Source organism: Erpetoichthys calabaricus, chromosome 6 (genome assembly GCF_900747795.2).
Source record: "Erpetoichthys calabaricus chromosome 6, fErpCal1.3, whole genome shotgun sequence".
Lineage (NCBI taxonomy): Eukaryota > Metazoa > Chordata > Cladistia > Polypteriformes > Polypteridae > Erpetoichthys > Erpetoichthys calabaricus.
In genome coordinates this window covers 147,663,075-147,689,913 of record NC_041399.2, presented here as the reverse complement: position 1 = coordinate 147,689,913, position 26,839 = coordinate 147,663,075, and the positions used below count along the sequence as shown (strand labels likewise).

Sequence of the window (26,839 nt, the reverse complement as noted above, 5' to 3'; positions counted from 1 at the left end):
ACTAAGTGGAACTGAAAACCTAACAGGTCCACTCGAGGTCAGAAATAAAATACAAAATAGAACTTCATAATGACGTTCAAAAACATTGGTTTCGATACACATGCAGAGACAGTTAAAGATTATGAATTAACGTGAAAATTGTCTATTGGTTACACTGCAAATTGATTAAATGCGGATCAATAGACTGTGCTGAAGCTGTTGGTAGTGATAGTGCAGAAGATGAAAACATCAGTTTACAATATCCCGTAGAATATCTACAACTGTTAACACCGTCCGGTCTCCCACTGGCTGAATTACTGTTGAAAGAAGGATGTATCGTAATGTTATTGCGTAATTTATGTATGAGTGATGGACTATGCAATGGGACAATTAACAATTCTAACATGTAAAATTTTAACAGGCGACAAGAAAGGTAATGTAGTACATATTCCGCGAATAACATTAGACACAAAAGGAGATCTTGAAACAAAAGGAGATCTTGATATGCCATTCGTATTAAAAGATTTACAGTTTCCTGTGACAATAGCTTTTGCTATGACAATTAACAAATCACAGGGACAAACTTTCAAAAAAGTCGTTTTATTTGTTAGAGAGAAAGAAATATATTCACTCACATGCAGTTATATGTTGCATTGTCACGATGTAAGTCCAAACACAGAATCAAAATTCAATGCAATCTTGAAGAAAAGTTAATTCCAAATATTGTATTTACTGAAGTTTTACAGTAAAAGTGAAAATAATGCATATGTAACAATAACCCATGAAAATAATAATCTCTTTAAATTTTATATCCGGTTAACCAAACCCGGGGGTTGGCGAGCGAAGCAAGCAGGGGGCGGAGCCCCATAGTCTTATGTAAAATAAATTACTGCTTTCTACAATTGAATGCCAGCTTTTTCTTTCGAACAATATATTTTTTTCAAATATATTTTAATTATATTCAAATAGTGACATTTAATCTTAAAGCCCCAGCAAATGCCAATATGTTGGATGAACACTGAACACATGTTATCTGTGTTACACATATACAATATTGTATGTCAGAGCCAAATAATATTGATAAAAATATAGTTGTTTCCTAAATAGCAATTTGATTTTCAGATTTCTCTTATAGACCAACTTCACTTCTGCATAATAATGTTAAGATGCTCTACAAAGTTTTAGCTAGAGGGATTGAGAAAGTGCTTCCTTCCGTAATATCACAAAACCTTCTGCGTCTGTTCAATATTATTTGAAATTGGGGAAAAAAATCAAATTCTCACTTACAGGCTGTGTTCAAAACTTAGTTATAATAGAGCAAGATATATTTAATAAAATTTTAGAATAACCATTCATATTGGTATAAAAGGACCTTTTCCCTTTTTCTCCCCAACTATTTGTGCCCATACTCATGGTTTTCTTCTCTTTCTCTCTGGTGGGGGTTGAATTCTGTTTTATTAGTTTTTTTCTGCTTTCTGTTTTACTTTTGATTGTGAGCAATGTTATTTTCTACAAATGAAAAAGCAAAAATTCTGTACAAGGTTTTACCTCACTTCTGAACCTTTGAATGCATGCTCATGATGCATTTCAATGAAGAGTGAAGAATGCTTACAGGGACTTAGATTCTTGAATTACTTTTTTAATGTAAATAATGTTTATAATGTAATACATTAATGTATTTAATGTAAATAATAAAGTCAGGAAGAATAAATGTTGGGGCGCCAGTTTGCTTGTCCCTGTTAATTTTTGATGGTTCTTTGTCAAACTTAAAACACACAGGTGCTGTATGTCACAGATGCAAAAACAAAACAAACAAGTGTCTTAGAGCTTAAGCAAAATGTTCTTCGAACGTAGGTTTAAAGGATTGACCTCCGTCTTGCAGGATGCTCTGATTAGAGAATGACACCTCCTTCTGGCAGCCTCAAGGCTTATTGGCCGTGGACCAGAAGGGGTGGAGTCAGCTGCCCTCACTGGATATCTTCTTAGCACTGTATAGGGAACGAATGAGGACCTGATTAAGGCCAAAGCCCCTTCTCATCCTAGAGTGGTATTATTTACCTTAGATGAGCCCGGAAGATGGTCCTCTGACATGCATGCATGATAATAACTATACTCAACTTAATGTGAATAGTTTAATGCAAATAAAGATGGTATACTTTCAACATTCACTCACCATCTGTGCATAAGATAAAATGTAAAGCAGCCAAGCGAAAAGATCTGAAATGGGTAAGAAAACACAAACAGAAGTAATATGTATTGCCTTTTCTATCATAGTTATTATAAGTTAAAGGTCGTAGTCAATAGTTATCATACTCAAAAGTTAGAAACATTTCTGTATGCCTGCTGTAAGATGTAGCCATAGCTGGGTCACAAGCACAGGAGGAAAATAAAATACTGTTTTAGCTTCTGAGATGTGCTAAACCCTAAGTGCTTGACAGTGTTGTGCAATATTTTTTTTCCTTTTCTAACTGCATTTTATTCTTCCACTTCAATCTGAACTTAAAAAGATTAAAATGGGTTACAAAGTCACAGACGTTGAGAAACACTGCTAGATTTCCATATTGCATGCAATTAAAAAGTAAACAAAAAATTTGCAGTATTATGAGTACTACCATAGACTTTTAGTGGTTGAAACAGCTTTCAGGGAAAGTAGACTCTAACTCAAGTGATGTCATAATTGCAATGATTAATGTACTATTGTTAATTGTTGTATTTGTCGGCTACAACCAAACATGATTAATAGCAGGTTGCTGTGGATGTATGCTGATACATCATGGTCTCCATGAAAATACTGAATTACTTCAATTCCAAATAATGCAGAAGTGAGGTTGTTTTAAGAATAATAAACACCCAGTCCATGTTTATTTGCCCTGTGCTTCCAGAGCCACACTTATTTAGCTCCTTTCTTATTTCATCTAATCCATGAATTTAATCATTTCATTACATTTTGGAATGCATTCCTTTGCATTCTTGCATTTTTTACTTTTATGTTCACGAACATAATTTACCTAACCTAGGTTGACAAGGCTTCAAGCAGCTGGAGAACTGAGATTGTGTGGCAGAGATTCACGCAAGCTGGTGCTGTGGCTTGTACAAGCACCACATTCAAGTACAAGCTATTGCTGCACACGTGACTTTGCTTATCTGTTTAGCAGATAGGAGTGGTTAATGAACAAATAAAACAAGAAAATATACAATGTATACATGTTAAGTAACCACTATCAAGATAAATTTGAAACTGTAATCTTATCTGTAATTGAAGTCACACAGATAATGTCTGTTTTAAGACAGACATGTTTGAAAGTTCAGCATTGCATTTTAATAAAGGTTTTTTACATTTTAAGCTTGTACAGTGCAAACTATTTGAGATCTCATTGATATACCAATGAAAAGTGTGTAATACATTTGCAATTTAAAAATTCAACATTTATTCAATTCATTTTCCATGTGTTTATAACTTCAGTATACAGTAATTGTAATTTGTTTCTTGGCTGTCATGTCTACCTTGATGTTTACTATGTCAATAGTGATTCTTTATTTTAGGTGGTTCATACCACCAATTTGTATTCAGTGCATATTATGCTGTCACAAAGTCTGCTGTTAGGACATTTGGCATTATTAGATCCAGACCTTTGTGCAAAACAAAATATTTCAATGATTAGTTGGTTGATTTCTACACACACAATATTTTAATGATTTGTTGGCTGATTTGTTCACATCATGTAGGTTATGCATATAAGGTGTATTCGAAAAACATTTTTACTTTCTTTTTCTGTGCACAAATAATTGTGTGTTGTTTAGTGTGATAAAGTATTTAGTAAGCACTTTAAAAACATTTTAATATAAATGGTGCTTCTATGGACAATATGTACATATAAACATATTAATGTAAAGATGTTTTTATTTAGAAAAGCCAACTGTGGAGCCAGGAAACAAATAAACTAAAAATGTTATTAATTGAAAAAATAATAAAATTCATTCATCTGTATTCATGAATCACTTAAACTGTTCAAGGTTTTAGGCAACCATTGCTTATCCTGGCAGTAAAAGATGGGTTCCCATCTTGTTTGGAATGCTACTTTCTTATATCCTTTCTTACACACAAACACAGTTACACACACACACACAATGATACAATGACATAAGTAAGTTGAAGGCCTACCTTGAAAGCCTATTTTGTGGACTGGGATTGGTAAGAATTAACACAGTCACTCATGGTCTAAGAAGCAAAATACAATTGCTTTTTTGCATAATACACATTAGTCATTGATAACTGAAAAGGCTTGAAGTGATTGTTTCCATTCTAACAATGGCAAGCTTTACCTCTCACAATATTGACAGAACAAAAAAATTGTTGAAATGTTCTAATGTTTTCAGATGCATTGGATTAGCATACCCACAACAAAATCCTTTTTAATTACAGATTTTTTTTTTCAATAAAGAAAACCTCATAAACAGTTCACTTACTTGTATTTTGTGGATGGTCTGGTGTGTACACATAAAAAGTGTGCCTTATTTCTTAGGTTTAATTAAAACCCAACAAATAAGATGCTTCAACAGAGATAATAAAATGCCACAATTTAATGGCCCTAAAAATTTATATTTTAGCGATTTACATTGTAATTTCTTTTTTTTTTTTAGTTATCTCTCTGAGTGTGGGAATAAAACGAAAGTCTGGAGTGAAAAGTAAAAAAAAAGACTTTTAAACTTGCATTCAGAAATTACAAAATATCTGCCTACATATACAGTACTTAACACAATATGAATTTGATCTTAACAAAAAGCAGCTAACCCACTAAAAGAATTTTTATCAGCTGTAGATATACATATCTGCTCTGCTTCTCCAAGCAAGTGGAGGGATGAAGGTGTAGGTTCATAAACAGGTAGTTTAAACTATATACATGAGGTGTCCTGTTACTGTGCCAGTCACCCAATTTCTCAAGCTGAAAAGAATGTGAGCTGCTGGTGTTAGACCCATCTTTTCACCCTAAATTGTCCTGCTTACTCCATATACTGTACCACCCACGACAGAACAAATCTGCAGACATACAGATTGAAAGTCATTATAGACCTCGGATGAAACATAGTTGTATACCTATAAAATGTATGTGGTTCTCATGAGAAGTGGACTTTGCAACTTTCTTTTAAATGCTACATTTCAGTCAAAATAGTTAAACACATTGGGGTGGACATCTAATTACACTTTATTTGGTCATTCATTAAAGTGCTAAAACCCTCATGATTACGTAATTAAGTTTAAATAGATTTGTTTTGATCATCAAGTAACATTTTGAACAGAAACAGATGCAGAGTGAAGACTGTTGGATAAAGCAATTACTCATTCACTATGGTCTTTCTCTTGTTCTTGGCCTTGTCTTGTGGGAAACCTGAGTAACAGTTTTCAGCTGGAGCTACTCTATCTATTAGCACTAGCAATGTTCTCTAAAATGCTGACAGGACTTAATTTAACATTCTCATTCTCTGCTTTGTGTTGTGTACATGTGTGCAAAGTTGGGCTTGGCCTTCATTTTCTAATGAATTAGAACATAATGTATGAACACATATTAATTTCAAGAGAGCTACAGCCTATTTTAATCACAGCTGGTCATTTGATCTCATCTACTGAGTTGTATATTAAAACATTTCAATTAGTCTAAATGAACTAAGCATACATCATTCTGTTTGCTGAAGCCACTTGTTCGACTTATTAAGAAGTGCAGAAGCAACAGCTTATCCATGCACCACTAAACCCAAGGCATAGACCAACCATCACTAAGCACAATCGCTCACAGCAGGTCAATATAGAGCCACCATTGAAACTTGACTCATGCTTCTCTAGGATGCAAGAGGAATATTATATACTATGGGGAGAATAACAATTAGACATGGTGAAAATGTGCAAACAGACAAAAAAGCACTAGTCTCATAGATAGATAGATCTTTATTTGACCACAAGGGGAAATTTGGCTTTTAGTGTATGACAGAAGCATAAGCCACTTGCACTTAACATGCAATATGTGAATATCATTTCTGATTATGTATTATTAGCTGTTTATTAATGGTTTAGTAATGTGAAATTCTGCACAAGAGAGGTTTCTTAAAATCAGCATTGTGCATTTTACAACTTGTCTAATTTTAAATATACTTCTTTTTAAAAAAAAACCATACAAGCCAACAAGTTGAGCATCATTTAATTTTTTTAAACAATCATTGACTCATTTGCTATGACTAACACATTTTATGAAAATAGCATTGGAGTCTAGCTCACAGGAATTTAGAGATCAGAAATGTTTACAATAGTTTTAAACTGTTTAGATATAAATACAGAAATATAGACTTTATTGTCGGTCCAGCTATTTCCCTACTTACCAGAAAGCATTCATCTCAGTTAACCAACAGTTTCTTGCCTTCAATCTCTTAACTTCAGGGATTACATTGTTTCTGTCTCATGTAGGTCTTGAATTTCTTATTAATTTCAGACCACAATTTACTAAATACAAATTTACAAAAAGTGTTGTATAATTTTTATTACCTTAATACTTCTTCTCTTTTTTTCTAGTACATTCATCTTCTGTTTTGTTATTATATTCTTTACTCATTGACATAGTTTTCTAGGATTATAATTTATACATTAAATTCAGTTTCTGTTTTTTTTTTGAGAGATTAACTTGGTGTTGAGATGCAGAAATATTGATCAGTTATCATAGACATAGTATTTAAAAACAAAATACTGTATATAAATACAATTTGAATATGATAAAAACCAAGTAACATTATGCCAGTTTTAGAAGAAGTATGCCTCCAAGACTCTTTTTTATTTTAATTACAATTTTCTATAACTAAGTCAGACTCCTAGACATTTTAAAATGGTAACCATTCAAATTTCTAAAAGTAATGGGTGACATGTGGTCCAACACTAGAATAAATAATTTTGAATGGTTAGATACATTTGGAATTTCTTGTACAGTGGTGCAAAAAATTTAATCAGCTCCATATAAACTGCTCAAAAAAATTAAAGAAACACTATGAAAACACATCAGATCTTAATGGGGAAAATATCATGCTGGATATCTATACTGATATGGGACTGGGTAATGTGTTAGGAATGAAAGGATGCCACATCGTTTAATGGAAATGAAAATTATCAACCTTCAGAGGGCTAAATTCAAAGACACCCTGAAAATCAAAGTTAAAAACATGATGCAGCAGACTAGTCCATTTTGCCGAAATTTCATTGCAGCAACTCAAAATTGTACTTAGTAGTTTGTATGGCCCCCACCTGCTTGTATGCATGCCTGACAACTTTGGGGCATGCTCCTAATGAGATGACGAATGGTGTCCTGGGGGATCTCCTCCCAGACCTGGACCAGGGCATCACTGAGCTGCTGGACAGTCTGAGGTGCAACCTGGTGGCATCAGATGGACCGAAACATAATGTCCCAGAGGTGTTCTATTGGATTTAGGTCAGGCAAGTATAGGGGCCAGTCAATGGTATCACGTCCTACATCCTCCACGAACTGCCTGCATACTCTTGCCACATGAGGCCGGGCATTGTCGTGCACCAGGAGGAACCCAGGACCCACTGCACCAGCATAGGGTCTGACAATGGGTCCAAGGATTTCATCATGATACCTAATAGAAATCAAGGTGCTGTTGTCTAGCCTGTAGAGGTCTGAGCATCCCTTCATGGATATGCCTCCCCAAACCATCACTGACCCACCACCAAACCAGTCACGCTGAACGATGTTACAGGCAGCATAACATTCTCCACGGCTTCTCCAGACCCCTTCACGTCTATCACGTGCTCAGGGTGAACCTGCTCTCATCTGTGAAAAGCGCAGTGTGCCAGTGGTGGACCTGCCAATTCTGGCATTCTATGGCAAATTCCAATCAAGCTCCACGGTGCCGGGCAGTAAGCATAGGGCCCACTAGAGGATGTCGGGCCCTCAGGCCACCCTCATAAAGTCTGTTTCTGATTGTTTGGTCAGAGACATTCACACCAGTGGCCTGCTCGATGCCGTTTTGTAGGGTTCTGGCAGTGCTCATCCTGTTCCTCCTTGCCCAAAGGAGCAGATACCGGTCCTGCTGATTAGTTAAGGACCTTCTAAGGCCCTGTACAGCTCTCCTAGAATAACTGCCTGTCTCCTGCAATCTCCTCCATGCCCTTGAGACTGTGCTGGGAGACACAGCTAACCTTCTTGCAATGGCATGTATTGATGTAAAATCCTGGAGAAGTTGGACTACCTGTACAACCTCTGTAGGGTCCAGGTATCGTCTCATGCTACCAATAGTGACACTGACCGTAACCAAATGCAGAACTAGTAAAAAAAACAGTCAGAAAAGATGAGGAGGGAAAAATGTCAGTGGCTTCCACCTGTTAAACTATTCCTGTTTTGGGGGTCATCTCATTGTTGCCCCTCTAGTGCACCTGTTGTTAATTTCACTGGAGACTGCTTAGAAGCCTTTGGCTGAAAGAAATAATTATGATCTGTTGTAGTATTTAAGATGCAATATTAGTGATTTTCAGTCCAGATGGACAGGTCTAGGAACAGATGCATTTAAATTGCTCAAACAAAGGCAACATTGCCATGTAAAGTCCTGGTTTGACAAAATAATCATAATATTCATGCAAAATATATTTTACCAATTATTTCCATACTAGACAAAGAGCCCGTTTCGACAACGTAAGATGAAACGGGCACGAGTGTAATAGTAATAAGTATAAGCACCACAAACCTGATATAGGTATATTGAATGAATGCGTAATTAGGCCTGGAGCTGTAGTCGAAATCGCCTTTCAGGCCTCTAGAGCTTTAATCGAAGTCGCCTTTCTCTTTGAATTTTCGCGGCCGTAAATCTGCCGCCTGCCGCGATGTCGGTCTCGTAAGGTTTTTCGGGCAGCTGCGCAGAAGGCGACTGCGCATTCGGCTTCGGACATGCGCAGAAGGCGACGTGCACAGAAGGCGACTGCGCATTCGGCTTCGGACAGACGTGAGTGAGTGAGTGAGTGAGTGAGTGAGTGAGGAGACTGGCGAATTATATATAAGATTTCTAACTTACCCTTACAGAAAAATATACTCTATATGGTTGTTAGACATACTTCTCAATCTTGGTACACAGAAAATATTAACTGTACCTTAACAATTAAATTATATATTTGTTTACTGTTTTTCTTATCTTGTACTTGAAACTTTTCTGAGCAAAATGATGCTGAATTTCTATAGTCTGGTCATTAGTTGTTGCCACAGGTTTTGTTGTTTAATGGTTTGTTTGAGTTAGTTTCAGAATTAACTCATTAGTGTATATTTTATTTTCTCCATAGTATTCTAACTTTATTCTTAACTTATGTGTATCCAAAAATGTTATTTTTCTTTTCAGCTTTCCAAACTCTGTGATGTTTTTATGGAAAACTTTATTCCTGGAAAACTATCAGAAATGGGACTAGGATATGAAGATATAAAAAGGGAGGCACCTCATGTTGTTTATTGCTCTATTACAGGTAACATCTAATGTTTTCCTTTGTGTTCCTGGTGTGTGCTACTCTTGCATGAGAATTTTATGTTCCTAATATTAAGACAGGTACAGCTGTTCTTTGTGTTTTTTCCTATGCAGGAAGCAACTTTAATTTTTTTTACCATTTGTGTGTGTTAATTATGCATCTATGTAACACTCTTTGAAACTTGTATATTTCTAGTTGTTATCCAAGTGTGGTTAAAAACACATTTAAAACCTTTTTCCTAGTGTTAATAATTACTTTTGTATTAAAAAGTATTAATTCAGGATCTAATGGTTTGCCATTTCAGTTGGGTAGAAATGTATAAAGGATAAAAGTCATCTGGACTTGCACATTCAAAAATTCACTCTTGTGAAAGGTTATTTCCCAGACCAAGCTAAGTATGTGATAACTGTTCAATACACTTCAGTGATAATTTAGGACAATCGCATAAGATCTAGCTGTTTGCTTAAGCCTTCCTTGATATTTACTACTTTTTATTGTAGACAAATCCAAGTATTTCTTATACAACATGTGCCATATCTGACATACTGCTTTCAAATTTTAAGTTGTACATTTATCAATAAGTTGACTGTACAGTCGGATCTCCTAATCTATAGTCATCATCCTTAACTGGTAAAGAGACTGCCCAAAATAAAGAAGTTAAAGTATCATGGGGTTTTATTTACAAGTGAGGGTGGTGGTGATCATGATTTCTTGTCAGTCTACATTCCTACCCTCTCCTGTTTTATGAGCTCCTTTTAATGACCTCTTCCTCTTTCAACTGCTCCTGTTAGGGGTCTCCACAGAGGATCATCTGTTTCCAGATCTTCCTGTCTTCTGCAGCTTGCTCTGTTACACCTACCAATTGCATGTCCTTTCTCACCACATCCATAAAATTTCTCTTAGGCCTTCCTCTTTTCCTCTTGCCTGGGATCTCAATCCCAGCATCTCTTCTCTGCACATGTCCAAACCAATACAATCACTCCTCTCTTGCTTTGTCTCCAAACCGTCCAACCTCAGCTGACCCTCCAATGTACTCATTCCTTATCCTGTCCATCCTCCTCCCACCCAATGCAAATCTTAACATCTTTAATTCTGCCACATCCAGCTCTGTCTCCTGTTTTTTGATCAGTGCCACTGTCTCCAACCAATATAACATAGCTGGTCACACTACTGTTGTATAAACCTTCCTTTCACTCTTCCTGGTACCCGTCTTTTCACCCACTCCAGCCTGCCTGCATTCTCTTCTTCACCTCTCTTCCATACTCCCCTTTACTCTGTACTGTTGATACCAAGTATTTAAACTCATCCACCTTCGCCAACTCTGCTTCCCACATCCTCACCATTCCTCTGACCTCCCTCACATTCACACACATATATCCCTAATGTAATCCCACCTCCACTTTAAATGCATCTGTCACGCCTAGCGTAGACCTCACCACTCTTGCACTTCCCTCTTACATATCCTGTACCACTCTTACATACTTTTCTCGTTAAATATCACAACTCCTGTCTAGGCACCTTGTCATATGCTTTCTCCAGGTCCACAAGGACACAATGCAACTCCTTCTGGCCTTCTCTATACTTCTCCATCAACACCATCAGAGCTAACATTGCATTTGTAGTGCTTTTTTCTACAGAAAGTTCATCATCTTGTGGAAGGTAGAAGTAAAAAAAGAACCGGGAAAGCCACTGGGGAGAAGGAGATTTTTCAGGCCTTTAAAGTAAACTGCATGGACTGGTGTTAAGGATTACAACGGGGTTGATTCTAAGTGGAATGGAGAAGCTTCCAAATAATTTGTTTAATAGATTATGCTTACTTGATGTTCTGAGACTTTAGAAAAACAACCAGCATTGGATGAAGCAAAAAGGTTCCATTGGATGGGTGAGATCAATCATATGGGGCGGAGTGGTGGTTCTGAGGCTAAGGATCTGTGCTGGCATCCAGAAGGTTGCCGGTTTGAATCCCCTGTCACTGCCAAAAGAAATCCTATTCTGCTGGGCCCATGAGCAAGACCCTTAACCTGTAATTGCTCCAGGGCGCTGTACAATGGCTGACCCTGCGCTCTGACCCCAAGGGGTATGCGAAAACTAACAAATTCCTAATACGAGAAATTGTATAAGGCGAAATAAAGAACAAAAAAAAATTTTCTTAAAAAAAAAACAGGGACTATTCTCTTGCTTGGTTAAATGTTAAAAATAACAGACTCTCTTTTTTTCTTTAGTTTATATTCCTTCTCCTGTATTTTTTATGATTTAAATTTAAATTCTAAATACATTTGGCTTTGTTACATCATAAATTAAAGGAGGTATAGTTTATTCTTTGTACTATTCTAGAATTCAACCTCGGTTGCTCAATTAGCCGGAATTGGTGATAGTTGATTGTTACAATCCCCTTTGTTCCCTTCACCAACATTTCCTTTGAAATCTGCTCCAATTATCACTAACTCCCTCTTGGGTACATTCTCCACAACTTCACCCTACTCACTCCAGAAATCTTCTTTCTTATCCATCACACACCCATATGCACTAACAACACTCATCACACCTTCAACTTCCAGCTTCATAATCATCACTCTGTTCAACACTGTGTTCACCTCCAAAACACTCTAACATACTATTACCTCAGGATAATCCCTACCCCATTTCTCCTCCCATCCACACCTTAATAGAACAATTTGAACCCTCTTCCAATACACATGGCCTTACTCCCCTTCTATCTGGTCTCTTGCATGCTGTGAAAACATCTTTCATATTCTTGCAAATACTTCTGATCTTTGAAGGTGATTTTGGTTGTGCCTCACTTGTACTTAGTGACCAAACTTTACTCATTTATTTGCTTTGTTGTCATTGAAATACGTCCTTTTTTGTAGAAATAAAAAAAAAAGTGGTTACAATCAGGAATTGAACTTCACACTCCTAAAGTATCATGTTTTTATTCCTACCTCTGAGCCACCAAAGCCAAACTGAGCAATCAGATTGCTCGGAGAGACTGGAGACACACAGACAATATTTATTATATAGTAGATATATTTGAAAAATGTGAGGTGGTTCATTATGTGGTGGGTGCGGCAACGCGTTGTATCAGTGTATGCTGCTAACCACTGTCTCTCTCTCTCTAAATGTATTTGTTAGCAGTGGTGTGAATAGTGCCATTTCCAATAAGTTGACTTTCAAAAAAAGGTGCTGGTAATTTTGGTAAATGTGTTGTGTTTTTCTCAAAAGATAAGTTTAGATATGTTCTTTTAAATTTTACAATGTAAAGCAGTAGCAGAAAAGTAGAAAACTTTGAAAATTTATATGATTTCTTAATTTTAATGTACGTAAATGTTATTTAAAGATCAATATGGTTTTCTATCACTTATTTGCAAAAGTAGAAATCAGGAAACAAATGTTAATAATTTAAAATAAAATAAGCTAATGGAATATATCCAGATGGCAATGGAGGAGAGGAAAATTAAATCTTTAGTGGATAAAATAAATATTTGCAGAGTGAATAGCTCTTTGGAGTAAAAAAAGTCAAAATCTGAGTAACATATCTCAACTTGCCACCAATGCTATCATGAATGTTATAGTACTGTGCTTTATATACTAGCATACATTACTCTGGTATAATAATTATCCAATGATTTAATAAGAGGAAGATGTTCAAACTGTGATTGGTTGAAGTACTAAAAACAATTGTTCAAATAATCAAACATATTTTTATTTTCTAGTCCATTCCTAATGTGCACTGCATCTAAATGCTTTATACAGTAATTAATATTGTGAGGAACACACTAGTTTTTAATTTCTTATGTTTTCATTTTGCTTTGATGTGTTATTTAATTTTATGTCTTTTTTTTTTTTTTTTATCATTTTTTCAGATGTGTTAGTGTGATATGTAACATCATATGCCTGTACTATAAAAGCAGCGCAGAACAAAGTGTAGGAACTTCAATTCAATCAAAGGAAAGGCATTAAGACTAAAAAACACAAAAAAAATCAGTTAGGGAAAAAATTACTTGTTGTGATCCCTGTTTCATTATGTGAGGTAGTTTCTGGCGTTGTACTAGAAATGTGGTGAAAAAGTAGTAAAAATGTCCACATACCAGCACTACTAAACACCTCCAACCATTCTTTGCCAGCTCCTAAAAGAATGACCTTAAAAATTTCTGCTGCTCAATATTGTGTTTGTTCCAAATAACCTCCTATGTGTCCTACTAAACTTATTAATATCAAAATACAATATAATATATGCACATATTAACATAGTTTAAATTCAAAATTACATTCCCTTAGGGCTCATTTATACTTCACGCTCAGAACGCATACGCACCCGCATCATGGCCGCCACGTGTTCTGAACGTTCATTTGATGCGTCCTCTGAGCAGGTCCTCAGAAATTAACGCAACGCGTGCGTGAGTTGCAGTACCAGCAAAAAGTCGGGGGGCACAGTGTGCTAAAAGTTGGAATGTGACGTCAGAGTCTCTGTTTACTATCTACATGTGATAGAAAGCCGCTTTGCGGATCCTACGAGATCGGTGTGCGCGCTTCGATATTTGATAAATGGTTCGATGTGGTGAAGCAAAATGCCGACATACAAATGTATTCGTGGTGCTTTTATATTCAAGCGTCGCATATTCCCTATCGTAATGACACGATACATTTTAAAATTCTCACATACCGTCTTCTGTGCTATCTTTTTTTCTAGGGCTTCCTCTGCTCCTGACAGCAGCGAATCGCCAGCAATAGATCGCCACACTGAGCACATTAAATGTATGATATTCCAATTCTCTGCACATTTAGAATCCTTAGATTTATACTTGATATCACTTTCATGATGAAAAGCATTAAAGTATGTATATTACATTTTACAGATAAATCGGTAATTTCGTTTAAATAATGAATACTGTTAATAATTACACACATGGGGTGACACAGTGGTGGAGCGTTAGCGCTGCTTTCTTGCAGGGAGTCACATCACTGATATTCCCTGCCTGCTGGGTTTCCTCAGTGTGCTCCAGTTTCCTTCCAAAGATATGCAGATTTGTGGATTTGGTGCCGCTAAAATGACGCTAGTGTATGTGTGTGCTTGTATTCACCTTGCGATGAGCCCAGGCATCGTCCAGGGATTGTTCCTCACTCGTGCCCAATGCTTGCTGGAAAGGACACATCCCTGGATTTAATCAATAAACATCCTTTTCAAAGATATTGCGGTAGGGTGTCATCGGAATTTAATGGGTGTTCTAGGCAATTCACAACACAGAGAAGCCGAACATGTTCTAACCGTGATAATATCTCGCAATGCCACCTGGCGGATTCCTCCAGATTTACGTAAAGTACGCGCACAAGTATAAACACTTCAACGCTTGTGTAGCAGGAGCGTCCGCTGCAGCATGCGTCGCGTCGCGTGAAGTATAACTCCAGCCTTAAGGAGCCAATTGTGGAATATGGTAAGAAAATTAGAAAATTAATCAAAGTAGATTCTATGAATAGCCGACTTTTGGATGTCATGGTAGTGGCACATTGGCTTTGACTATTTCCTTCTAACTGCATAGACCATAATGTTCCTGGCTTGGTTAATGCTTTGAAAGAATTTACACAAATTCCCCAAATCTTTGTGGATTTTTTTCTAGTTCCTCTGGTTCTCTTATACATCCCAAAGATGTACATGTTATATTACTTGATTTTTCTCAACTTACCCACTGTTTATGAGTGGTGTTGTGTGCATAAGCGTGCCGTGTGATGGACAATCATCCTGTGCAAGCATGTTTCGTAGCTTGCACTTTCTTCTGCTTTGATAGGCTTCAGCTTTCAAAAGATGCACTAATGAGTGAAACTGCTGGTTTCTGTGATCCATGAGAAAGATAGCATCAGAAAAGAAAAAAACTCTGCAGCAAATATTATAAAATATGCAGAATAAGGATAAGAAATACATAGCTTTGAAACTTTTTTCCAATGGTTAAAATAATCTTTATAAAAATAAAAGAATTCTGTGAAATTTTATGTCTCAGATAATGTCATAATTCTAAATCTTAATCATTTGTTCTTAGGCTTGTCTGTTCTAGAGTTTTTTTATACAGTCTAAAGTTGCATTTAAGGAATACAGAAATAAAAACAATGTGTGTTATTTAACATCACCAGCAGCTTAGTATATTTGTAAGAATTAATTTTGTTAATGTTTGAAGCACCAGCTGGATTTCTTCTAACAGCTTGTGTTTAATAGATTACAGAAAGTTTGGTGGAAGTTCGGTAATGGTTACTGAAAATGATGCACACACTTTAATGTTATGTAAACGAGAGTGCTGATAATCACCTTGGTTATTAATTTTTCTTGTTTTCCTGTAAAAGTCCTATGACTGATCTGTAGAACTAATTTCAGGAATGTATATTCAAATAATATATTAAGATTGTTTGGTGCTTCATTGTTATCCTACAGAAATGTACCAAAATCACTAACAATTATCCATAGTAAGTCTGTGGAATATATAGTACTGTAGATTTATTTTGAATACATGGCATGTAAATGAATGTTAGCTGATAAGTTACTCCTTTTCTAAAAGCTGAGTAGAAAAAAAACATTGTGTGTTTTTCACTTGCACTAATTTACTGGTACAATAAGGTTTTATTGTCATTTATTTTTCAATCAGACTCCCAGCCTAAGTAAGCAAGCTATTATTTCTCTATTGGGGTCAAAGTTGAAATTACAAAACTAAGGGTTTTTTTTATTAGAATGTACCAAGCATTTAAGCATGTTGCATGTTAACAAGGCATGTTAAGAGTTTTATCATCATGATTTTAACTCTGCTTTTCCAGGGATACTTGTGATTTAATTTATTATTTAATAAGGAATATATTAGTAAAGTTGTCATTAAAATAGTTGCAGCCTTTAAGCATTCAATGTCATTTGCCCAGGTGTTTGCTGAGCTCTTTGTTAATTGTCATTATTAGGATACATTAAGAGTGCAAACTGCACAGAAAAATGGCAAATTAATAGCAAAATAACAAAAGAGAGTTAATCATTTACAACTATAGAAAAATGCAAATGTTTGTAAATGTTTAAGGTAAAACTGACACTGCTATGCATTCTTGAAAGGAAATAAGAAAAAAGACCATCTAAGCACAGTAAATCACATCAACTTGAGGTAACATGACTCATTGATTGGAACAGAATCCTGCAGCTACATGGTGTCCCCATGATTGGACTAGGCAAATCAGATTCTTACAACCAGAATTTGGCAATCTAAAAATGCAGGAAAGTTTAGAGGCTTATTCCTGAAATGTCTTTTAAACCATAGGCATTACAAGATATTTGTTGTAGTCTTATATTTATCTTCATTTATTCTTACTAGATTGTAAGCCTTACACAAGTCAAATTTAGAGAAGCAGATTCTCTTCCTGTATTTAACAAAAATGAAATTGATGGACTTAAAGAGTTGTTTTTACAGTGACCTTTTTGAGTTCCCAGGTATGTATGTAGAGTTTCAATGAATCATGGTTCTTCTCCCATGCTCCTATAATAGTTTTAGATAAGTGGATAAAGGTATTAGTCAATATAATTTATTTATTATCCATGATATAATATAAATCATGGATAATTTATATATCCATGATTTTGGCATCAGATCTTAAAAGTGTGTACATTTTTCCATTAGGCAAAGGTGCTATGGAAGTCAATCACACAGCCATGGGGTGATGCAGGGTGGAAGTCTAAAGATTTTTTATTTACTGAGAACATCTGAATTATTCATATTCTTGAAGCATCACATTGGTTGCAAAGCATTAAATTATAGGAGGGACAAAAGTCTAAAGTTTAATAGCAAACTTGACTCCAAGAGATAATTTCTCAATACTAATTAATTATGAGTGTTATGGTAGCCAGGGAAACCATAAGGTGAAATTTAGTGCTGGGGTCGCTAAAGTATATAGGGCTAATTTTAAGTATTAAGTCACTTTGTTTGCAGGTGTATAGATAGTGCTATAAATTCTATTAGACCATTACATATAGAGCTCCATTTACAGTTGAAATATTCAGTTTAATCTTTAAGGGAAGTTTGGTAATTTGCAATTGCTAAAGAATACCTGAGCTAATAACACATTCTGCAGCACCCATATCAAATTAGGTTAGTAAATCTTGGACCATTATGTACCTTTAAATTGTTTTTGAGATGAAATTGACTACTGTTGCTCATTCCATTTGCCCCAATGTATGGGCATTTCTGTTTCCCATGCAATTTGGGCCTGATACCATTAAATGCCTGAACTGCCACAATAAAACAAAGTCTCTCCATAATTTTTTTAGATTTTCTGTGACCACAGTTTTCCTTAATTCCATTGATAATGGTTGATTTTTTACTTTATGAGCTTGGTATTAATTGGGAGTGTAGTGGGCATAATTACATTTTTATTTTATTTTTTTTCTTTAGGACAGTCTAGTTCTTAATTTTAGTGTAAAGCTAATAACCTGTTTTAAAGTGCTTCCGAAGTCATGGCTCACAATTTCAGTTTTATTATTGAAAGAACTTTCTAAAATGAAGATGCTAAAGCTGATTCTTCCTAAACCACGTCCATGATTATTTTAAAATTTATTATGTTAATTGATGGATTTGTTTCCATGTCTGGTATAAAGAAAAAAGGACTCATGAAAAGGCTGTTTTCTTTGTGTTTACTTTAAATGAGGATATATTAACTAAGGGTTGGAAACACAATATGTGGTTTTGAGTAGCCAAATGTAAGAGTACAAAGCAATGAAAAAGCAATTGGTTCATTGAGTGTTATATTAAAGTTACATGGTTGTTATAATTTGAGGACCTCTTCCACAAATTTTTATAAGTTTTTAAATTACATTATCAGTATATAACAAGTAGTGCATATATGTATATGTACACAGTGCCTATAAAAAGTATTTAATCCATTGGATGTTTGTCACATTTTATTCTTGCAATCATTGAATTACAGTAGATTTCATTTTTTATTTACATTGATCATTAGACAAAGGCTCTTTAATGTCAAAGTGAAATCTGATCTTAGAAAAGTGATCTAAGTGATCTAACACAAAATACTTGATCCTATAAGTATTGAACCCTTTTAAGGTCAGTATTTAGTAGATGCATTGTTGAAAGCCATGACAGCCTCATGTTTGTGTGGACAGGTCTGAATCACCTTTGCAGGTCTAGACACTCAATTCGTCTTAAAAAACTGCTTAAGCTTTGTAAGTTTGCATAGGGGTTATGGGTGAACAGTCCTTTTCAAGTGTGGCTTTGGTATTATGCTTGGGGTCACTGATTCCCAAGAGACAAATTTCTTGTAGACTGCATCAGGTTTTCTTCCAGAATTTCCCTTTATTTTGCTGTACACATTTTACTCTATGCTTTCACAAGGTTTCCAGGGTCTGCTGTAGAGAAGCATCCCCACAGCATGATGCTGACACCAACATGCTACAGAACGTTTGCGGTGTTTCTGATAATTTGTAGGGTTTGGCTTATGCCAAACTTTTTCCCAGACCATAGTTCCTTCTTCCAGCTGACTTCAAAATGCCCCATGTGCCTTCTGGCAGTCTTTCTGTGTGTGTGTGTTTTTTTTCCCTTAACAATAGCTTTCTCTTTTTCATTGCCCCATAAAGCTGTGACTAATGAAGCATCTGGGCAAGATTTGTGGTAGGCACAATCTCTCCAATCTTAGACACTATAACTGGTAATTCCTGCAGAGTTATCATAGGTCTTTTGGTGGCCGTCATCACTAGTCGTCTTCATGCACGATCACTCAGTTTTTATGGATGGTCTGCTCTAGGCCGATTTACAGATTTTCCATACTCTTTCCATTTCTTAATGATTGATGTAACTGTACTCCAATGGATATTCAACGAGTTGTGTCAGTCTGTGATATTGTGGGTTCGCGGCTCAAAATAACAGGCGAGTTTTAAATAAATAATCACCACACTCACAGCTTAAAGAGGGGGCATAGTAGTGTGGCCAGAGCTGTTCCCGGGCGTGATGTGGGCTTGGGTGTTTCCACACTGAAGTGCACAGGTGTGGGATTGCCCATGTCCATGACTGATGCCGGGAGCTGCTAATCACCACACCTATGCTATGTCTCCATTATATATACTGTAGTAGGAGCACAAATATGGAGGGAAAGGAAAAAGATCGGAAAAGAGAACGGAGGTTAGAGGAGGAAGAAGAGGAAGCTGAAAGCCGGTGCGGGTATGAGTGAGTGAGCAGGAAGAGCAAGCTCTCTGGTAGTGGAAGGCAGCTGGGAAGTGAGTGCTAGCGGAGTGTTTGGCTGGCACCGAGGGGCAGATGGATTGGGTCATTCCTGCTGAGTGGAAGGCAGTGGGAGGTGGAAGTCCCAGTGTGAGCACCCTGGTTGCTGGGGAAACCCGAGTCTCGGTCTGGCGGAGCTCTACGGAGCCAGGGTTTGAAAGGCTACCAGACAAGTAGGAAAGGTCAGCTGCAGGTAGGGCAACTCCCCTGGTGCTGGGCCCAGATTAGAGAAGCAGGGGAGCTGCCAGCTAAAGAAGGCACCGGGTTTTTAAAGGACTGTTTCTAGCCAGTATTTTAACCTCAGTTTTAAGGATTTATTTATTGGATTTTAACCTCCACATTTCACCCTTTTTTAATGGATTATTTATTTATTGACTTTTGATTGCACTGCACTGTTTATTTGAACAGTTTGGATTTGTTTTGTTCATTTTTAATAAAAGCACTTCTGCACTTTACACTATTCCCCTTGCTTCGTTTGGTGTCCTCATTGTCCAGCTCATCCGGTTACATTACCGACGGTGTCGGGTTCAAGAGGCTCCCAAATGGGAGATGGGAGGAGCATGGAGCAGGACCCACATCATAACAGAGTCCACTGACTTGTGCTTTTCAATCAAGTTTTCACTGAGTTTCTTGGAGTGTTCTTTTGTCTTCATGGTGTAGGTTAGGCCACAATACTGACTCACACAAGTTGAATATTCCAGATACAGATGCATGAATTGAAAGTCTTTAACTACAGACAAGTTATCTCTATTTAACTAAGTATGTGACTTGTGAAACCAGTTGTTTGCTCCAATGATAATTTAGATATGTCATTTTAAAGGGTGTGAACACTATGCAATTAATTATTGTGTTTTATATTTGTAATTAATTTAGACCAATTTGAAGTGACCTCTTAGTGTCAAAAAAGTCAAATCCACTGTGATTCATCTTCCAAGGGGGTATACACTTACACTACAAGAGTATAATATTTGTAATTGTTTCTTGGCATTGCACATTACAGTTACCATCAATTAGAAATGCATATTTAATACTAGAAGAGCAACCGTCGACACCAGTTGCCATGTGTTTTTAAATCTTTATTTTATTAGTGTGCATGTCACACTCCTGTCCGTCCTTGAGTTTTCCTAAATTGCTGCACTTGAAAAGCCAATGTTGTTGCATCTCTGAAATTCTATTCAGAAAACTTGATTGTTGATATTTTTTCTTTTTTTTCATGAAAGACCCCCCCCCCCATTACTGCCATAAGTAATACCATTGAATGTTGGTATCCAAGTGTGAATTGCTGTCTATCTACTCTGACTCACACTTGACTTCTTTTGCATAGTCTTTTGACCTCAACAAATCCTCTCCTGCTTCTGTTATCGACATTTTTGAAAATTGTTTCCCAGATTTGAATTGATGTCTGTCTGACAACTATAAATTAATTAGAGAAAAAGTGTCACACTTAAAAATCTTAAAAATACCAATGCTCAATTTATTATTTAGAATAGAAAGTCTTAATTGTGATTGTAGAATAATTTACAATGAAATTATGAGTGCCACTCTAACTGGGTACAAAAGCAAAACAACACTAATTTTATGAAAACAAACCAATGCTACAACATATAATGCAAACAAGAAGAAGAACAAAATATATAAAATAGTAATATTATGGGTAAAAATATACTTAAAATGAAATAACAACAAAACCAGCAGTAATACAATAAATAATACAATTTCAATGGGGAGTAGCTGCACAAGAGCAGCAATATGTATGAGTCTTTTCCTCAGCACTGACCAAAAATTATTTAAACTACCTTAATTTGCTTATTTTTGTTCAATGTATTTATGGCCATTGGAAAGAAACTGTTTTTGAATCTTTCAGTCTGTACCTTCAAAGTACTATAACACCGAACAGAGGGCAACAGTTCAAACAGGTGATGACCAGGGTGTGAAGGATCCTTAATGATGTTTGTGGCTCTGGTGAGATATCAGGAGCAGGCTATATCTTCCAGGGAGGGCAGATAGCAGGCAGTGTTTTTTTTTTCTGTGTTTATGACTCTCTAGAGATCCTTCTTGTCAGTTTCTGTGCATCTGGCATACCATACTATCATACATTATGCCAGATTGCTCTTGATGACAACAACAAGCCACCAATAGTTTTTTTTCCAATGTTGTTTTTCCTGAGCACTCTCAGAAAGTGCAGTCTCTGTTGCACTTTTTTGACATTTGCTGTGGTGTTCCTAGACCAGAAAAGGTTCTCTGAAATGTGGATTCCCAAGAATTTGAAGGTCTGCACCCTTTCCACATGTAGTGATGAAATGGTTCTGTGCTGTGCTTTCTGAAGTCCTGAATGAGTTCCTTAGTTTTCGTGGTGTTAACTGAACACCATTTTGTCAGTCTCCAGACCTTATCTCTGTAGGCCGACTCATCTCCTTCTAATATGAGCCCTATTACAGTGGTATTATCTGCAAATTTAATGATAGTATTTGTGAAATGGATTGGGGTGTAGTCATATGTGTTCAAAGAGTAAAGTAGTATGCTCAACACACAGCCTTGTGGAGATCCTGTGCTAAGCAAAAGGGAAGAGAAGAGATGAGGGCTGAGTTTAACCCTCTCTGACTGGTTTGTCAGAGAGTCCTTTATCCAGGTGCAGGTAGAGGAGGGAAAGCCTAAGTCTGTCAACCTGTTTACCAATATGTCAGGGATTATTGTATTCAATGTGGATCTGTAGTCTATGAAGAGCAGCCTTACATAACTCCCTCTTTAGTCTACATGGCTCAGTGCAGTATGTAGATCGGTAGCAATGGCATCTTCTATGTACCTGTTTGATCTGTAAGCAAACTGATGCTGGTCAAAAGTGGATGGAAGGCAGGATTCAATGTGCTTTAAGACCAATCTCACGAAGCACTTCATTGCTACTGGTGTGAGTACAACTGGTCTATAATCATTTAAGCTCTCGGTGGCTATTTCTTTATTGCCAGGTGGAATAGTGGCTGATACCAGAGAAAGATTAAAAACCTGCATGAAGACCCCCGGCAATGCTTGGAGTATGTTCCCAGATACTTCATCAGGGCCAGTCCTTCCTTGGGTACACTGTCCTGAGTACATGTTTCACCTCATGTTCTGCCAGAGTGAGTGTATGTTTTCTGAGGGCTGAAGTGATTAATGTGGTCATGTTGGGCCTCCTTACCTCAATCCTGGCAAAGAAATGGTTCAGTTTATCTGCCAGTGAGGTATTGGAGCAGACGGACCTAGATTGCTGCCCTTGTAGTTAATAAAGTATCTATCTATCTATCTATCTATCTATCTATCTATCTATCTATCTATCTATCTATCTATCTATCTATCTATCTATCTATCTATCTATCTATCTATCTATCTATCTATCTATCTATCTATCTATCTATCTATCTATCTATCTATCTATCTATCTATCTATCTATCTATCTATCTATCTATCTATCTATCTATCTATCTATTTTTTAATGTGTTGAATTCCATGCCTCACCCTCCGTGGGTTGTCCTCTGTGAGGTGGTCTTTTATTTTCCTCATATAGGCCTCTTTGGCTTCTTTGATACCTCTCCCCAGATCAGTTCCTGCTGTTTTGTATAACATCCTGTCCTCTGACCTGAAGGCAGTGTTGGTTTTTTTGAGGAGTGTCTATGCTTCTTTTGTCATCCAGGATTTCTGATTTGGAAACTCCCAGATCCTCTTGGTGACATTGACATTATCAGCACGTTTCTTGATATAGAATAGAACTGTTTCTGTATATTCCCCTAAGTCTTGTTTGAACGTATCCTAGTCCATTTCTGCAAAATAGTTTTGTAGCTGAATGAGAGCACTCTTAGGCCAAGTATTTTTGGTCTTCATAACTGGTTTTGTCTTCCTCCTGAGGGGTGTGTATGCTGCGATGATGGAGCAATAAAAGATGATCCGATTGACCTGAGTGTGGGAGGGTTTTGGTTTTATAAGCATGTTTTATATTTGAATACACATAATAGTGTGTTTTTCCTCCCTGATGGAGCATTTTACATACTGGGTGAATTTAGTGCAGTCTTTAAACATGCTTGATTAAAGTCACCAGCAATGATATATACTGTACTTCATTGGGATAAGCCTGTTTCTATTTATTTATTTTAGTATAAAGGATGTTAAGAGCAATACTAACATTTGAGTCCAGCATAATTTAAAAGCAGTGATAGTTACCACAGTGATCTGTTTTGGTAAGTCAAGGAACAATGTCTGTCTATAACTCTGCTGTTTGTACACAAGTCATTGTGCACATACACGCATAAACCACCCCTTCTGTTCTGTTTGTTTCTGTCCTGCAAGTGTATTGTGCGGTCCGCTAGTTGTATTGCAGCGCCAGGGATTTGCTGGTAAGGTTAGGTCTCCATTATGATCATCATGGAACAATTCCTGTCGAAAACGTTTGCAGCAATCTGCAGCTCCAACTTATCCATTATGTAAGCAATCATTCTTGCGTTGGTGGGAAAGATGCAAGGTGACGGAGGTTTGTGAGGTTGCTTTCTTACCAGAGCCTGTACACTCCATCCTCGCTTCTATTTCCTCTCCCTCCGATGTCTATGTTGCTTACTGGGTCTGATAATAATCCACCGCGTTCCTGGTGATCTCACTATATCTTGCAGTATATAGTATACAGTATTATACTATGTATATGTAGATTATGGTGTTTAATTTATGTTGTGATCCAATATAGATTAAATCCTGACAGCTATATACAAGGTTTGCGTGACACAACTTGACAATCAAAAATGAAACTAAACAAGCAAAGCACCAGACTGGAGAGTAAAAATATGCTGCGTCTGTCCGTGCTGCCATCTTGCTAACACTGAAATGGTATCCTGGTGTTTTTCATACACTGTGAAATATGAAGTACACAGCCCGCATGAACTTATTCTGGGGAAAGGAAATGTGCAAAGTGGATGGAGCAATCAAGCTGTAAGTGAAGAGTACACAGATGCAACAGACCTGACAATGAATGCAAATGTTGGGAATAAATGGTGGGCTTTCTTTGTAAAAAAAGGTGAAAGGACTGATGCAACTCAGTACTTGAACAGACATGAGGTGCCTTTTAGGAAAAAAGTATGATATTAACCAAGTTTAATGCAAAGCCTGTTTACCCACTTCTTGTGAAGTGTCTTTTTCATACAGTAATCACAGTGCACAACTGAAACTTACAGTGCTGTTCACACCCATTGTCAATGACATTTTCTGAAAAAATGACTTTTGGGTTCCATCAAACAGCATATAATTTTCAGCTTCATTTTCTGAAACAGAATGCTTTCAGAACTATTTCTTTTTAATATGGCTGTCTATTTTTTTGGCATAAGAGTTAGTCTCATCTGACTATAGTCTAGATAACATATGTTGCACTTGTCTGGAAAATTGTCCTCTGTTGCTAGTTTTGATGTTTATTACTAGGAACCTTTCACTGATTTTTCAGAAGATTTTGACTCATTACCTGTTCTTACATTAGGCTAGTTTCATGCCACTGCTTTTGAATAGAATGGATGATTAGATGACTGGAGCAAATATTGATATTTTACCCAAAATGATTGGGTCTATATTCAGACTTGGCGAAGTATAGAAAACATTCTAAAACCCTGCAAAAGAGGAATATATTCCAGCTGATGCCTTAAGTTATCATCTTTTCATGTACATTTTTCAGCCTCTGTATGGTGATCTTTAAAATAACAAAACACAGTAAAACAATCACGACATACCAGCCATTCATTTAGTGAGTAACAAAGCTCATGTGTACGATTTCCTTTGTATTCATAGTTTGTAAATATCTTCTTTGTGTTTGGCTTCCCACACTGACCACATTTAGCTAATATCATGAGAGCTTTTGTCAGCACCTTTCCATCATTGTTGTTTTCTTTCCTTTGGGAACTTGGACCATCTTTAAGAGACTCCAGCACTGTTCCATTATGTTGTGGTTTTTATAACACAACATTCTTTCTCCTAATTTGTGACACTTAGTTTTTTATCTACTGTACACTGCACTAGTGTTATCCCTTGTCTAAAAACTGGTTTTCACATTAATCTACTACTTCTCATTATTCCATTTTATATTTTATTATTTTTTGAATGCTAATGCTTTGATTCTTTTACAAGGGACTACCTGTACATAATATAAACACTGTATAAACAATGAAATAAGCAGACGCTATATTTAGTCACATATAGTAAAGTCTACCAAACCTTTGCCTCCATCTTTGAGGTCCATATTTTCAAGCATATTTAAAGCATATATGAACTTGAAAACCCTGATATATGATCTTCCTATGAATTGTTTGCCCTTATTTGCTTTACTGCTGTGCATTTACTGCATTTATAAAATTACTTCTGCATGGAGTAATTTATCATTTTCCCCCTTTTGTTTAGTGATATTTAATCATAATTAAATTATTTTGAGACAGAGCTCATGGTAAATACAGTTTTTTAAAAACTTATACTTACTCATCTATGCATGCTCATAATGTGAATAAATGTGATATTACTAATGGTATTTATAGGTTTTTTTTGGAAATTTTTTATATATCTTGTTTTTATTACGCAAGAAGTAGTTTATCATAGCATACCTAACATAAAGCATTAAACATAATGTTCTTAAAATTACTTAATTTTTTTGTATCCTGTTTTTTTCTTCGCTAACTACAGCATTTCTATAAAAATGTTTTAGATGTTATCAGATGTTAACATGGATGCTACTTTTTGTCAGCCCCGATCTGTAAGCTTAATAAAACTTGGTAAACATTTTGCTTTTTTATTTTACTACATAGCACCATACCTACCCTCTATATTTAAACTCAGATTTGGAATTAATGTAGTGCTGGACATCTGAATAAAATACATTTACATTACATGAAATACAACTATATTTCTATTTTTCTTTTTGATGTTTTGGGTTTGGGGTTGCATGGAAAATAGAGTTTACTGTGCAGATGCAACAAATGCTTTCGTGCTTCGAGTTGAAAACCCAGCTTAACATCACCATATGGTCCTCATTAATGGCATGTCCTTAAAATTATGTGGTTGAATAAAACATTCTTGCCGTGTAAAATTTTATGGAGCGAAACCTGCTCTAGGTTTGAGAAATGGAAAGTGTTT

General features: G+C 36.3%; 1 protein-coding gene across 4 annotated transcripts in view; it reads left to right on the top strand.

Annotated features, from left to right (window-relative positions):
• sugct (succinyl-CoA:glutarate-CoA transferase) overlaps positions 1-26,839 on the top strand; it is a 752,804-nt gene that overhangs the window by 31,765 nt on the left and 694,200 nt on the right. For all 4 annotated transcript variants that reach the window (XM_051928849.1, XM_028803974.2, XM_051928850.1 and 1 more), the window contains one exon: positions 9,358-9,478. In XM_051928849.1, coding sequence (XP_051784809.1) covers positions 9,358-9,478 — 121 coding nt within the window. The remainder of the gene's footprint in view (positions 1-9,357; positions 9,479-26,839) is intronic.